At 39.7% G+C, this 16,129-nt stretch overlaps 1 protein-coding gene and 1 long non-coding RNA gene across 26 annotated transcripts in view; both read left to right on the forward strand.

Moving 5' to 3' along the window:
* Window positions 1-16,129, forward strand: part of RNF38 (ring finger protein 38) — a 147,187-nt gene that overhangs the window by 115,951 nt on the left and 15,107 nt on the right. For all 25 annotated transcript variants that reach the window (XM_028835055.2, XM_028835056.2, XM_077965716.1 and 22 more), the window contains 5 exons: window positions 7,917-8,084; window positions 9,365-9,535; window positions 13,089-13,250; window positions 13,569-13,675; window positions 15,533-15,617. In XM_028835055.2, the coding sequence (XP_028690888.1) occupies window positions 7,917-8,084; window positions 9,365-9,535; window positions 13,089-13,250; window positions 13,569-13,675; window positions 15,533-15,617 (693 nt within the window). The remainder of the gene's footprint in view (window positions 1-7,916; window positions 8,085-9,364; window positions 9,536-13,088; window positions 13,251-13,568; window positions 13,676-15,532; window positions 15,618-16,129) is intronic.
* On the forward strand, window positions 2,224-5,479 carry LOC144334631 (uncharacterized). Its single transcript, XR_013404697.1, has 2 exons — window positions 2,224-3,296; window positions 4,807-5,479. It is a non-coding gene; the product is annotated as an uncharacterized LOC144334631 (long non-coding RNA).

Consider the following 16,129-nt stretch of genomic DNA (forward strand, 5'->3'; position numbering starts at 1 on the left):
GAACAGAAGTAAATTTGCAGCCCAAATTCACATCACTCTGAAATTAGTGAAAATTCATTTAAAGTAATGGGTACCTCAGGGGCCTAGAAAACAGAGGCAATTTCTCCCTGAAAGAAGGAACCTTCATTCCGATTCTCAAATAATTCCCCCAATAATTTTTCCAGAACAGCGAGCAATAAAGAGAATTAACTCAGTACATGACTTAAAAAAGGGCTATAATTGAAAACCAATAGAAACAGACCTACAGTGAATTCACCTACTTCAAACATGCTTAAAGGTAAAACTTTGAACACTTTCCTGCTACCTGGAATAAACCAGGATGATGACTATTACTGTATCTATTCAGTATTGTTCTATAGGCTAAGCCAGCAGAAAAGACAAGAAGAAAAATGTGTAAGAATAGGAAAAGAACCAGTAACCCCATCAATCAGTTTGCAGTCAAACTGATTATATTGATAGAAAATCTCAAAGCATCTTAGATAATTGTTAGAATTAAGAATTGAATAGATTAAAATGTTACAAAAATGAATATACAATAATCAGTATGTTTTGTTAGTACCAGAATCAAACAGAACATGAACAATTTTTTAAAAGATACATTAACACTGAACAACCCAGATATACTAATCATTTGCAGTATGTAAAGCTTTTTTTTGATTCTGTTTGAGAGGAAAGGGAAAAAGTTCTAATAAAATCATTTATTTTTATTTGATGACATAATTGGAATTTCGAACGTGATTGCATGCTTAATTTTAAATAACTTTCTTTTAAAAATATAATGCTGGCCGGGCGCAGTGGCTCAAGCCTGTAATCCCAGCACTTTGGGAGGCCGAGATGGGCGGATCACGAGGTCAGGAGATCGAGACCATCCTGGCTAACACGGTGAAACCCCGTCTCTACTAAGAAATACAAAAAATAGCCGGGCGAGGTGGCAGCGCCTGTAGTCCCAGCTACTCAGGAGGCTGAGGCCGGAGAATGGCGTGAACCCGGGAGGCGGAGCTTGCAGTGAGCTGAGATCCGGCCACTGCACTCCAGCCTGGGCTACAGAGCGAGACTCCGTCTCAAAAAAAAAAAAAAAAAAAAAAAATATATATATATATATATAATGCTATTTTGGTTAAGTGTTCTTATTTTTTAGAAATGCATACTGAAATTTTTTTTAAATGATAGGGTCCTGGAATTTGCCTCAACAAAATACATGAAACAGAGCAGTATATTCAGGTGGATTGGCTATGGCTTAATGGTTTGAGGGCTGGGTGGTGGATACGGGGTTTATTCTACTGTTTTTGAACATGTTTGAAATTCTCCATAATAAAAATTCAAAGAAAAAGTACAACTGAAAAAATCATAGTAATACTAAAGAATTAAAGTCTTGACCAGGTGCAGTGGGTCATGCCTGTAATGCCAGCACTTTGGGAGGCTGAAGGCGGGTGGATCACAAGGTCAGGAGTTTGAGACCAGCCTGGTCAATATGGTGAAACCCCGTCTCTACTAAAAATACAAAAATTAGCTGGGCATGTTGTGTGCACCTGTAGTCCCAGCTGTTCAAGAGGCTAAAGCAGGAGAATTGCTTGAACCCAGGAGGTAGAGGTTGCAGTGAGCCAAGATTGCGCCACCGCCCTCCAGTCTGGGCCACAGAGCAAGGCTCCATCTCAAAAAAAAAAAAAAAAAGAGAACAGTATCAGTCTTAACAAAAGTAGTTTAAAACCACTGTGTGGAATACCAAAGCATTGTTGAGAGAGTTTAAAGAAAATTTATTTATTTTTTGAGACAGAGTTTTGCTCTTGGCCAGGCTGGAGTGCAATGGCGAGATCTTGGCTCACTGCAACTTCCACCTCTCCAGTTCAGGCGATTCTCCTGCCTCAGCTGCCCAAGTAGCTGAGATTACAGGCATCCGCCACCATGCCTGGCTAATTTTTTGTATTTTTCGTAGAGATGGGGTTTCACCATATTGGCCAGGCTAGTCTCAAACTCCTGACCTCAGGTGTTCTGCCCACCTCGGCCTCCCAAAGTGCTGGGATTACAGGTGTGAGCCACCACACCTGTTTTGTTTATTGACCATTGACCTAGGTGATGGTTACATGAGTGTTCATCTGATGATTTTTTTTTTTTTTTTTTTGGTAGTCTTGATGGTCATGGTTTATGTACTTTGGTACTTTGCTTGTATTTTACAATGAAGTTTTTAAAAAGAAATATGAAACTACTTCCCCCACCCCCAAGACAGAGTTTTGCTCTTGTTGCCTAGGCTGGAGTGCAGTGGTGCGATCTTGGCTCACTGAAACCTCCACCTCCTGGATTCAAGCCATTCTCCTGCCTCAGCCTCCCGAGTAGCTGGGATTACAGGTGCTCGCCACCATGCCCAGCTAATTGTTTGTATTTTTAGTAGAGACAGGGTTTCACTATGTTGGCCAGGCTGGTCTCAAACTCCTGACCTCAGGTGATCCACCCACCTCGGCCTCCCAAAGTAATGGGATTACAAGCATGAGCCACTGCGCCTGGCCCTATTTCATTGATTTTAAAATGTGCTATTTCCATATTTTAACATCTCCGAATTTGGGATGGATGCTTCTCAAAATTGATGGCACACTAATCTTGGTGTCATCCAAGCAGCAGTTGTAACACAGTCTTCACTGCTTGTGCTATGCATCAGATGGCTTGCAGTTAACTCATATATGGGATTAAGTGGTAGTGTTTAGGGGGTGAGGCTGGAGGTGAGTTTAACATAAACCTCCAAGCAGGAGTTTTTGACTCCTCTGTATAATTAGACAAGCTCTGTATAATTACATCCCTGACTTAGGAATCTAGCATCAAGTAGCCTTTGTTTCTTTTATGGATAGTTTTAAGAAATGCTGCATCACCAACTCCCTTGATGGCACTGAACCTTTTGTGGGAAAACCAGACAATGACACTGAAATTAAAAGTGATTCACCAGAGTCAGACTCTGAAAGTGAAGAACTATTAGAACTAACTACTTTATTTCACTTATATTTTCCTTTTTATGAATGCTCAAGTGTTGTATGATCTCATTTAAAGTGCTTCTAATAAATATATAAAATTCACAAGTGACCAAGTGTTCTGTTAGTTAAATAGAAGTATTTTTCTTAGTAGGGGGAAAAAATGACTATACAATCAGACTGGGCGTGGTGGCTCACGCCTATAATCCCAGTACTTTGGGAGGCAGAGGAGGGGCATCTCACAAGGTCAGGAGATCGAGACCATCCTGGCTAACACGGTGAAACTCCGTCTCTACTAAAAAATAAAAAAATTTAGCTAGACATGGTGGTGGGGTGCCTGTAGTCCCAGCTACTCGGGAGGCTGAGGCAGGAGAATGGTGTGAACCCGGGAGGTGGAGGTTGCAGTGAGCTGAGATCGCACCACTGCACTCCAGCCTGGGCAACAGAGCGAGACACTGTCTCAAAAAAAAAAAACCTCATAAGTGACCAAGTGTTTGTTATGTTAGTTTAAATAGAAGTATTTTTCTCAGTATGGGGAAAAATGACTATACAATCTGATGTCTTGGAATCAGCAAAATATGATACTTGGCCAAGCGTGGTGGTTCACGCCTGTAATCCCTGCACTTTGGGAGGCTGAAGTGGGCGGATCACATGAGCTCAAGAGTTGGAGAACAGCCTGGGCAACACAGTGAAACCCTGTCTCTACAAAAAATAATAAAAAAATTAACCGGGTGTGGTCTCATGCACCTGTAGTCCCAGCTACTCGGGAGGCTGTGGGGGATGGATCACCTGAGCCCAGGAGATTGAGGCTACAGTGAGCTGTGATGGCACCACTGCACTCCACTGTTGGCAGTATGTCAAGACTCTGTCTCAAGAAAATGTGTGTGCAGTTGGTCGGGGTCGGGGGGTGGTATTTATGATAAAGGCTGTTTATCAGAAATCAAGTTTTATTTGTAAAATTCATCATACATTTCCATCAAAATCAGATATAGGATATAGGTACACACACACATTTTTGAAGGTTCTAGTTTGCTGACACAAAAAGATAATAGTTGGGTTGAACCTTATTCAAGTTGGATACCCCTAATTTGAATATCTGAAATGCTCTAAAAATCTTTAACTTTTTGAGCACCGGCTCAACACTCAAAGGAAATGTTTAAGCATTTTGGATTTCAGATTTTGGGATTAGAGATGCTGAATTTGGTAAGTATAATGCAGATTTTCTAAAATTCAAAAAAATCCAAAAAGCTTCTGGTCCCATGCATTTCAGATAAGGGATGCTCATCCTGTAGTTGTATACCTAGGAAAGGAGATTCTAAATTTTTAAAAAATACTAGAATTTAAAAGTTGGTAAGGTTGATATATTCAAGATAATATAAATAAAAATTATCTTCATACTAACACTATCCGCTTTGACATGCAAATCAAGAAAAGTAACCTCTTGTAAATATAACAAAACCTTCACAGTTTGAGGAACAAATCTAATAATAAACTGAGAAATCAATTTAATAATAATCTTTGAAGAAGAAAACTAATTTTGTTTTTTCAGTCCTGTCTTATGGTGCTGAAGGAAAACTTAATTTCTTCTTGAAAGACAGAACCGTGATATTCAATGTAATGGCATAATGTTTCTGGATATAAAAAGTCTTAATATAGGTCAGGCACAGTGGCTCACGCCTGTAATCCTAACACTTTGGGAGGCTGAGGCAGGCAGATCACCTGAGTTCAGGAGTTCAAGACCAAACTGGCCAAAATGGTGAAACCCTGTCTCTAATTAAAAAAACAAAACAAAACAAAACAAAACCGAAAAAAAAAAAAAAAAAAAAAAAGGTGTAGTGGCACATGCCTGTAGTCCCAGCTACTCAGGGGGCTGAGATAGGAGAATTGCTTGAATCCAGGAGGCAGTGGTTGCAGTGAGTCAAGATTGTGCCATTGTACTCCAGCCTGGGCGACAAAAGCGAAACTCCATCTCAAAAAAAAAAAAAAAAGAAAAAAAATCTTAATATAAAATTCAGTCCTTTGTAAAATAACATAACATTTAGTACAATCATAACACTAATGCGTTTTGGAAGCGAATAAAATTGAGTTTATACGTAAGAATAACTGTGAAAATGCCAAAAAATGAAAAGATGTATGGTGAGAAGAATTTCTTACCAGATGCTAACTCTTCTAGTAAGATACTGTAATTAAAGCAGCATGAAATTGGCATGAAATCCAGGAATATGTGAGTACTTAATGAATTTTTAAAAAGATGATATTTCACTGTAGAGGCAAGAAGATGGTTTAATAAATGGAGCAAATACAATTGTCCATGTGCAAGCAAAATTAGAGCCCTACTTTATAAACAAAAATAAGTCTAATGGAATATAAAAAACTAAAGAATTAGGAAATATAGGAATATATGTTTATAACCTCATCAATAAAGGAAACCCTAAAGCTACACTCTGGCTACATTAAAAAGAAAAAAAAGGATCACAAAAGACAAAAATATGCCATTAAATAAGGGATCTCATCAAAAGATAAAACATAGACTAGGAAAATATTTTCATTACACACAACAAGCACATTACAAGCACATTTCATTACACATACCTCTTAAGTAAGAAAATTACAAATGAATAGGCCGGGCGCGGTGGCTCAAGCCTGTAATCCCAGCACTTTGGGAGGCCGAGGCGGGTGGATCACGAGGTCAGGAGATCGAGACTATCCTGGCTAACATGGTGAAACCCCGTCTCTACTAAAAATACAAAAAAACTAGCCGGGTGTGGTGGCGGGCGCCTGTAGTCTCAGCTACTCGGGAGGCTGAGGCGGGAGAATGGCGTGAACCCGGGAGGCGGAGCTTGCAGTGAGCCGAGATCACGCCACTGCACTCCAGCCTGGGAGACACAGCGAGACTCCGTCTCAAAAAAAAAAAAAAAAAAAAAAAAAAAAGAAAATTACAAATGATTATGACAACCTAGTAGAAGATGGATGGGGCCAGGTTCAGCGGCTCACACCTGTAATCCCAGCACTTATGGGAGGCCAAGGCAGAAGGATCGCTTGAGCCAAGGAATTCGAGACCGGCCAGGAAAACAAAGTGAGACTCTACATTCAAAGTGAGTCTCTTCAAAAAAGTTTAAAAATTACCCAGATGGGATCACCTGACGTCAGGAGTTCAAGACCAGCCTGGCCAACATGGTGAAACCCCGTCTCTACTACAAATACAAAAATTAGCTGCAGCTGCATGTGGTTGCAGGCACCTGTAATCCCAGCTACTTGAGAGGCTGAGGCAGGAGAATCGCTTGAACCTGGGAGGCGGAGGTTGCAGTGAGCTGAGATCATGCCACTGCACTCCAGCCTGGGCGAGAGAGAGCGAGGCTCCCTCTCAAAAAAAAAAAAAAAAAACAACCCAGATGTGGTGGTATGCGCCTGTAGTCCCAGCTACCACGGAGGCTGAGGTGGAAGGATTGCTTGAGCCTAGGAGATGGAGGTTGCATTGAGCCATGATGGTGCCACTGCACTCACTGCACTCTAGCCTGGGTGACAGAGCAAAACCCTCTTCAAGGGGCAGTGATCAAAGGATAGAGATTATTGACAGAAAAGAAAATCTAAATGCTTAATAAAATGTTAAAGGATGGTCAACCTTTTTAGTCAGAGAAATGCAAACTTAACACAAACCTGCTGTGATACCATTTTTTCACTTAGGTAAGCATACTTGTAATGCAAATACATCTACTTTTGAGTAAAGAGCCTGGGAAATGGGCCCTCATATGTTACTGTCGGGGGTGTGGCTTTTTCCATCCAGCCTTTTGCAGATGATTTGGCAGTATCTTTAAAAGTTTAAAAAATGTTCACCCCTTTACCTAGTAATCCTTCTGAGATAAAAATTAATACATTCATATAAATTTATTTATTTATTTATATTTTAAACTGAGTCTCACTCTGTTGCCCAGGCTGGAGTGCAGTGGCGCGATCTCAGCTCACTGCAACCTCCACCTCCCAGGTTCAAGTGATTCTCCTGCCTCAGCCTCCCAAGTAGCTGGAATTATAGGCACCCGCCACCACTCCCAGCTAATTTTTTGTATTTTTAGTAGAGATGGGGTTTCACCATGTTGGCCAGGCTGGTCTCGTTCTCCTGACCTCCGGTGATCTGCCCACCTCGGCCTCCCAAAATGCTGGAATTACAGGCATGAGCCACTGTTCCCGGCCAAACTAATATATTTTTTTCAGTTTTGTTTATATTGGCAAAAGAGTTGAAAACAACTTGAACGTGTATTGATACACCATATGATAGGACCGTTAAGCGAGTGTTTCTTAAAATATCTGGCTAGTACCAAAAAGAACAAGTTACCTTTAACTCCCTTGCATACATACCTGCAATGTAGTATTAAATGGAAAAACAAAGTTGCAGGGTAGTATGATCTCATTTCTGTTAAGAAAATGAAAACACACATGACAATTTATGTGTAATTGTGCTTTTGTATGTTCATGGAGAAAGAGAAGAAGGATATCAGCATTGTTTGCCTCTGGGTGGCAGGTAGGATGGGAGTAAGATTGGCTAGGCAGGAAACGAGATTTCTTGTTTTTAAATATACTTTGCATTGTTTCACTAGTTGTAATTAAAATTCGTTTTTGAGTGTGACCAAATAATGGAATATACAAGCTTTCATGATTCCAGTTCTTTTTATTCTGCCTTATACGGCAGGCTAGAAGAGTTAATATAGTAATCCATTATTTCCCTGGGCTTTTCAAGTCATTTGAGGGAGGAGTTTAGCCCCAGTTTTGTGAGAATAGTATATACTCTTGAAATAGTCAACTCTCTCATACAAAGACAATGAATATTCTGGTCGAAACTATTGGAGAGTACGTTGTGAAAATCTGTGTAGCTGAGAGAGGAGCCAATAAATGACCAAATGTTGATTTTGAATAGTTAACATTTTATCTAAACAGCTAAAGTTTGTTCATTTGTTTTTTCCTTTAAAGCTCCATCAAGGAACAGTCCCTGTTTCTTACACAGTAACAACAGTGGCACCACATGGGATTCCACTCTGCACAGGCCAGCACATCCCTGCTTGTAGTACACAGCAGGTCCCAGGATGCTCTGTGGTTTTCAGCGGACAGCACCTCCCTGTCTGTAGTGTGCCTCCTCCAGTAAGTCTGTATCTTTGTTCTCATTAGATACTACTATTAAGCACACCACCCTGAATTTGGTTTTGTAACTTCACTGACTCTGGAAACCCTCTTTAGAGGGGCTAACTGCATTATATAAGCAAACAAAATTTAAGAGACTATCTGTAGTTTTACTTTCAAGTAAAAAGGTCAATTTTATTGCAATAAAAATCTCTATAGTATCCTTATAGTAACCATTTAATAAAATTAACTTTATAACCTGATGTATTTTTACATTAATTAACTTATACATATTTTAATATCCTGAGGGTCAAACAATGTTTTCTCATATGTCAGCACCGTTTATAATTAAAGCCAATGAAGGTCAGCCTAAGTCTCAGAGATCTTATTGTTCAACACTTAAGAGTCTCAGCACTTACTGAGTTTTAATGGGCACTTTGAGTGCTTTGTCTTATTCCTTACTATATGAAACCTATGATGAAAGTAGCATCATCCCCCATTTTCTAGTCGCTGAATCTGGAAAGTTAAATGACTTGCTTAGTGTCATAGAGACAGCTAGTATAAGAGAGTAGAGATTCACACTGACTTTTTTTTTTCTTGCCTCTGAAGCTTATGCTTTGTCCTTTAATCTTTAATCTCAGTTCAGCCTCCTTTCAGAAATGGGGGCGCTGTATTTAAATGATGTATCCAAGGTCAATAATGTCTTCAAAGGAGATCACTTAGCAAAATTTAAATATAACTCTTAATACCTTGCTCTGAATGTGAGATTAAAACGCACACTTACACCAATACTAACTTAACAGATTAATTTACTCAAGCTTGGTTTCTCAGTAATAGAAACATTGTACCAAATTTGCTAACTAAAATACTGAGAGATTATAGGACAATTAGTTGAGAGTTGTGCTCTTATGAAAATCGTAGGAAGAAAAAGATTTCTACAGGATTGAAAAGGGGAGTTTCTTGAAATATCAGTAGTGTTTGCTACATCTTAAACCAACTAGAGTTTCCTCTTCTATGCAGCACTTCCCCCTCTCCCCCCGCACCCTGTTTCATAGATGTTTAAAAGGCTAAAGTATTTCAACCAATTTGTGAAAATTATATAAAATACAGAATAATTATTAGTACCATTACTTTACTAGTAGATAAAAATACACTAGTATTTCATTGTTAATATTAGCTATTAAAAACATTTTCATGATTTTGGGAGAGGTGTGACAATGACAGATTTTAATCTCACAATCCTTTTAAATTAATTATATATTCTGATATTTTTAACCAAACTGTAACGGTTTCTCTTACAGATGCTTCAGGCATGTTCAGTTCAGCACTTACCAGTACCATATGCTGCATTCCCACCCCTTATTTCTAGTGATCCATTTCTTATACATCCTCCTCACCTTTCTCCCCATCATCCTCCTCATTTGCCACCACCAGGCCAGTTTGTCCCTTTCCAAACACAGCAATCACGATCGGTAGGTATCTCTACTATTACGTCAGAATGTTTAGTTTTTAACTAATTTTTAATTTTTTCAAAATGTTTAGGCCAGGCATATAACCTTAGTGGATTTAAGAACCAGAAGAATGCCTAAGTTACTATGTTTAAATGGCACACTTAAACATAGTAACTTGGCCAGGTGCAGAGACTCACGCCTGTGATCCCAACAGGGAGGTTGAGGCAGGCAGATCACCTAGGATCTATAGTTCAAGACCAGCCTGGCCAACATGGTGAAACCCTGTTTCTACTAAAAATACAAAAATTAGCCGGGCATTGTGGCACATGCCTATAATTCCAGCTACTCAGGAGGATGAGGCATGAGAATCGCTTGAACCCAGGAGGCAGGGTTGCAGTGAGCCAAGATCATGCCACTGCACTCCAGCCTGGGCAACAGAGTGAGACTCTGTCTCCAAAATAAACAAACAAACAAACATAATAACTTAGGCATTCTTCTGGTTCTTAAAAAAATTAAAGGAATCCAAACATATACAAATTAGTATAAACATTTACCTTAAATTTCTGGTTTCTTAAATTTTTCTAGTTATTTTAATGTCACTTGTCTAAATTTGTGTTCTATTGCATCTGCAGTCCTTCAGGAAGTAAATCTGAAGAAAAGTTTTTAGTTGGTTTTTTTTTTTTCTTTTTATGTGGTTCTAAATTGGAAAATGAAAATATTAAATTGTTAATACTTGTTAGAATAATATTTGTATTCATTTAGGCAAGGAAATTAACCTTTCTGAACTTCAGTTACTTTTTCTGAAGGCCTGATTTTTTCACTATGTTGTGATGAAAAGCAGATGAGGTAGTCTATTAACATAGTTAATTCTGTCTTGGAACTGGGATATAGTTGAGAGGCATATCATTTTGGGACACTGGGAGATAGATGTAAGTACTACATAAGTACAAAGAAGGGCGCAGGAAAAAAGGTCCAGTTGTTTTGATAGGCCAGGTTCAGCATCAGAACCATCAGACATTAAGGAGAAACAGGAGAGATAACCTATAGAAATGACTCAAGTGAAAGACTCAAGTGTCAGTTCTGTGGAAAGAACTTGACAGTTTATTATAGCAGAGTTTGTTTACTAAGGATTTCTATACTATGCTGGGTACCAAAGAGGCTGCTGTCCTGAAAACTCTAGAAGCAATTATGACACAAGTTTGGCTCATCAGAAAAGGTAGAATTGCTTCCGCAAGATAATCTTTTCTTGGAATTAGGATAGGATTTGTGCCAGGATAGTCTCCTTCTCAGCTTCCTGTATCTGGGAATTCAACGCTAAAGCAAAATTTAGCTATCACTTGTATCTAAATTTGCAGTTGTTTTAAAGGTCCAGTCACATAGCCATATCAAGACTTAGTTTTCACTAGTGTTGTCATAGTGTAAGCAATTGTGATTTCTCTCAAGCCTGCATAGGCTTCCAGATTAAAGCTTAGTATTTACTTACATTTGAATAACATGTTGCTATTCTGTAACTAAGGGAAGAAGTCAGACTAGTGTTTAAAAATAAATGTGCCTGGCCGGGCGCAGTGGCTCAAGCCTGTAATCCCAGCACTTTAGGAGGCCGAGGCGGGCGGATCACGAGGTCAGGAGATTGAGACCATCCTAGCTAACACGGTGAAACCCCGTCTCTACTAAAAAATACAAAAAAAAACTAGCCCGGCGAGGTGGCGGGCGCCTGTAGTCCCAGCTGCTCGGGAGGCTGAGGCAGGAGAATGGCGTGAACCCGGGAGGCGGAGCTTGCAGTGAGCTGAGATCCGGCCACTGCACTCCAGCCTGGGCGACAGCGCGAGACTCCGTCTCAAAAAAAAAAAAAAATGTGCCTAAGAGAATTCAATTGAAAACATCAGCACGAAAATGTGTACACAATGTGGTAATAGCGGTATTCCTAATAGTCAAAGAGTGGACAACCCAAATGTCCATCAACTGATAAACAGATGAGGAAAGAGTGGTACATCCATGCAATGTAATACTATAAAAAGGAGTGAAGCATTGATAAAATCCACAAAACAGGTGAGCCTTGAAAGCATTATGCTAAGCAGAGAAGGTAGACACAGCTTCTTGCTTATTTAAATGAACTGGTTCCATTTACATGAAATGTGTAGAATAAGCAAATACATAAAAATGGAAAGCTGGGCCATGCGCGGTGGATTACGAAGTCAGGAGATTGAGACCATCCCGGCTAACACGGTGAAACCCTGTCTCCACTAAAAATACAAAAAATTAGCCAGGTGTAGTGGCGAGCGCCCCTAGTCCCAGCTACTTAGGAGGCTGAGGCAGGAGAATTGCTTGAACCCAGGAGGCAGAGGTTGCAGTGAGCCAAGATGGCGCCGCTGCACTCCAGCCTGGGCAAGAAGAGCAAGACTCTCTCAAAAATAAATAAAGGAAAGCTGAAGACTTGGGGAAATGGGGATTGAATGATAATGGGTATACAGTTTCTTTTTGGGGTGATGAAAATGTTCTGGAATTAGATAGTGGTGATGGTTACGTAACTGTGAATATACCAAAAATCCATTCAGTTGAATTCCTTTTATCATATGTCAGTTATATCTCAATGAACTGTTTTTTGTTTTCGTGTTGGGGCTTTTTTGTTTTTGTTTGAGACGGAGTCTCCCTCTCGTTGCCCAGGCTGAAGTGCAATGGTGTGATCTCAGCTCACTGCAACCTCTGTCTGCCGGGTTCAAGCGATTCTCCTGCCTCAGCCTCCCCAGTAGCTGGGATTACAGGCGTCCACCACCACAGCCAGCTAATTTTTGTAGTTTTAGTAGAGACAGGGTTTTACATTGTTGACCAGGCTAGTCTCAAACTCCTGACTTCAGGTGATCCACTGGCCTCGGCCTCCCAAAGTGCTGGGATTACAGGCATGAGCCACCGCCCCCAGCCGAGCTGTTATTTCAAAAAAAAAAAGAATACATATCTTCTGTGTGCTTTGCATAGCACTACATTGCTTCAGTGTTCGCCACACACTTGAAGTAGTCTGTGAACATGCCCGTTTTATAGTTGACAGTACTGAGGTTCAGATTAAGTAATTTATCTAAAAGTTACATGGCTGATTGGTGTCAGTACCAAGATTCTAATGTCCAGAAGCCCATAATCTTTCTGCACAGCATAATGCCTCTGTACAATATCTCATTTAGCCCTGTTTCTGATTTATAAATGCACATTCTATTTTGTTTCATCTGTGAAAGGTTAAGTGTCTGAAAATCCTTTAGGTCAAGGTGCTATGACTGAAAAAATAATTTTAATTTTCCAATAATTGGCTTACTTGATGACTTTTTGCCTTCTCATTTTAAGAGAAGGTTCACATAGTAAAATTAATAGAGGATAATGGAAATGTTTAATAACATGTTTTAAACCTTGTTGAAATTAAAATTAGGAATATTTTACTGTAGTGTGTATGTTTACTTGTATGAATTTTAGATTAATATGAACATCAAGAGATGCATGGCCTTAGAGACATTGAGATTTTAAATTTGTGGTTATTATAAAGCATAATCTAAACACAGGAAGTTGTTTTTTTTTCTCTCTCTCTCCTCAGCCTCTGCAAAGGATAGAAAATGAAGTGGAACTCTTAGGAGAACATCTTCCAGTAGGAGGTTTTACTTACCCTCCATCAGCCCACCCCCCAACATTACCTCCATCAGCTCCTTTGCAGTTCTTAACACATGATCCTTTGCATCAGGAGGTGTCCTTTGGAGTAGTAAGTTTTCATACAGTACTATGTTAATTACTTGCTTTGGCAACTGATTGGTTCTGAGTTATGTTTTAGTATAATTCACCATATTTAGAATTATATGTATTCTTGACAGCATTCAGTTGGAAAGTTATATTTAGAAATACACCTGAGTGTATGGTTTAAAATGGTTGCTGCATCCATTAATAAGTTAGTATTTAAGGAATATTAAAAACCTTGAACAATAAAAAAACTTTACTGTTTAAGTCTTTTTTAAATTATTTTGACAGATTATTTGTAAATGTAGAGTGATCCTAAATCTTTTTAACATTTTTCCCCCTGCAGCCTTATCCTCCATTTATGCCTCGGAGGCTCACAGGACGTAGTAGATACCGATCCCAGCAGCCAATACCACCTCCCCCTTATCATCCCAGCTTACTGCCATATGTGTTGTAAGTTCTTTCTTAATGATTTCTGAATTTTGAAACTCTTAAGATTCTGTTTCCTTTATGAATGTCTTCTCTGTGGTCTATAGCTTTCAGTGTGGTAGTTATTTGTTTTTACTTAACGTTAAAAGGTGGAGTGGGAGGAGCCAGTTAAGGCTGAAAGAAAGAGAAGAACAGTAACATAGGAGAAGTGGGGAAGGAAGAAATCTGTGAGCCAGAAAATAGGTTTAACAAATCAAGAAGCAGAAAAGGTTAAGATTTTTGCCTCTTTTACAACTGATAACACTTACCACCAGCCTTGATTATTCAGCTTTTAGTGCTGTTTTTCTTAGGGGGAAAGGAGAAAAATTATTTCTATGTCTTAGAACTACTGTTTGGGTTAAGTTGGTCTGTAACAGAAATTCCCATGGGTGGGCCGGGCGCGGTGGCTCAAGCTTGTAATCCCAGCACTTTGGGAGGCCGAGACGGGCGGATCACGAGGTCAGGAGATCGAGACCATCCTGGCTAACCCGGTGAAACCTCGTCTCTACTAAAAAAAAAATAGAAAAAACTAGCCGGGCGAGGTGGTGGGCGCCTGTAGTCCCAGCTACTCGGGAGGCTGAGGCAGGAGAATGGCGTAAACCCGGGAGGCGGAGCTTGCAGTGAGCTGAGATCCGGCCACTGCACTCCAGCCTGGGCGACAGAGCGAGACTCCGTCTCAAAAAACAAAACAAAACAAAAGAAATTCCCATGGGTGGTACACATGGTAGGGTTTTTTTTGTTTGTTTCTTTAGACAGAGTCTCACTCTGTTGCCCAGGCTGGAGTGCAGTGGTGCAGTTTTGGCTCATTGCAACCTCTGGCCCCCAGGTTCCAGTGATTTTCCTGTCTCAGCCTCCCAAGTAGCTGGGATTACAGGCGGGCACCACCATGCCCAGCTAATTTATGTACTTTCAGTAGAGATGGGGTTTCACCATGTTGGCCAGGCTGGTCACGTACTCCTGATCTCAGGTAGTCTGCCTGTCTTGCCCTCCCAAAGTGCTGGGATTACAGGTGTGAGCCACCGTGCCCTGCGAGTAATTCTTTATTTCTCTCTCATGTAATAAAGTCTAGAAGTAGGCAGCTCAACGATGATTTGTTAGCCCTGTGACTATGAACAATGTTAATGGCTTCCTGTACAAGATCTAAGGTGGCCTCTCAGGCTCTAGTCATATGACATTCCACCTAGCAAAAATAAAAATAGATTCCTCTGCCTACCTGCTCCTCTCAAGGATATGTCCCAGAAGTTGCACGTATAACCCCTGCCTCTGTATCACATTGGCCGTAACTTAGTCACATGTCTATAATTACTTTCTAAGGAAAGCTAGGAAATACGGTTTTTATACCAGAAGGCCACGTGCCTATGTTACCACACTGTTGTCATAGTTTTTCCTTCCTTCCTTCCTCTCTCTCCCCATTTTCTCTCTCTTTCTATCTTAATGTCAGATCTAGTTTGTCTCCCGATTTTGTTCTCAAAATGTTTTAGTTTAAGGTCTTTTGCAGTTCCTTATAAATTTTTAAATCAGCATGTGAGTTTTTACTTAAATGCTTGCTGCAATCTTGGTAGGTATTGCATGGAATTTATAGGTTATTTTAAGGAGAAAGTGACATCTTAATGATACTGAGTCGTCGTCTTATGTGGTGTATGTCTGTTTATTCACCTTTAAGTTATCGTAGCAATATGTTTGCAGTTTTTATTTTACAGTTCTTGCATATGTTTTGTTAAATTTTTCAGATTAACACTGACCATTCTTCATCCTTATAGCACTGGCCTTTGTCCTCCCTGTCCTGTTCATTGAATTAATGTACTAACATATTCAATGCTAGTGTGATTGTTTTCACTGCAGATCAATGCTTCCAGTGCCACCTGCAGTGGGCCCAACTTTCAGCTTTGAATTAGATGTAGAAGATGGAGAAGTAGAAAATTACGAGGTTAGTAGACGAATTGTGAATTAATTGGGGGAGTATTGTGTGCATGAAAGTATTATTCTACTTAACTCTTTAAACCACAGGCGGCCAATCTTTTCACTTCCTGGGCCACACGTAAGATACACTAATAGTAGCCAGTAACCTTTTAAAACATTGCAAAAAATAAATCTCATAATATTTTGTGAAAGTTTATCAATTTGTGTTGGGCCACATTCAAAGCCATCCTGGGCTGCATGCAGGCCATGTGTTCGACAAGCTTGATCTAAACATTTATTAGGTAAACTCTGTGCATTTCAAGATACAAACATGTCATAAAAATGATTTAACATCTTTAAGGATATTTGAATATGTACTACCACATAGCTATGATAACAGGTAGATTGGTGCTCTATTAGAATCACGTACAATTCCGATGAGAATGCAAATGAGAAAACTGACTTTTGATGAGATGTGCTGAAAAGATTTTGTGGAAGCCAAAACGTTTGAGCTAGATCTTAAATAATGTAGAAGCTTTT

Source organism: Macaca mulatta, chromosome 15 (assembly GCF_049350105.2).
Source record: "Macaca mulatta isolate MMU2019108-1 chromosome 15, T2T-MMU8v2.0, whole genome shotgun sequence".
Lineage (NCBI taxonomy): Eukaryota > Metazoa > Chordata > Mammalia > Primates > Cercopithecidae > Macaca > Macaca mulatta.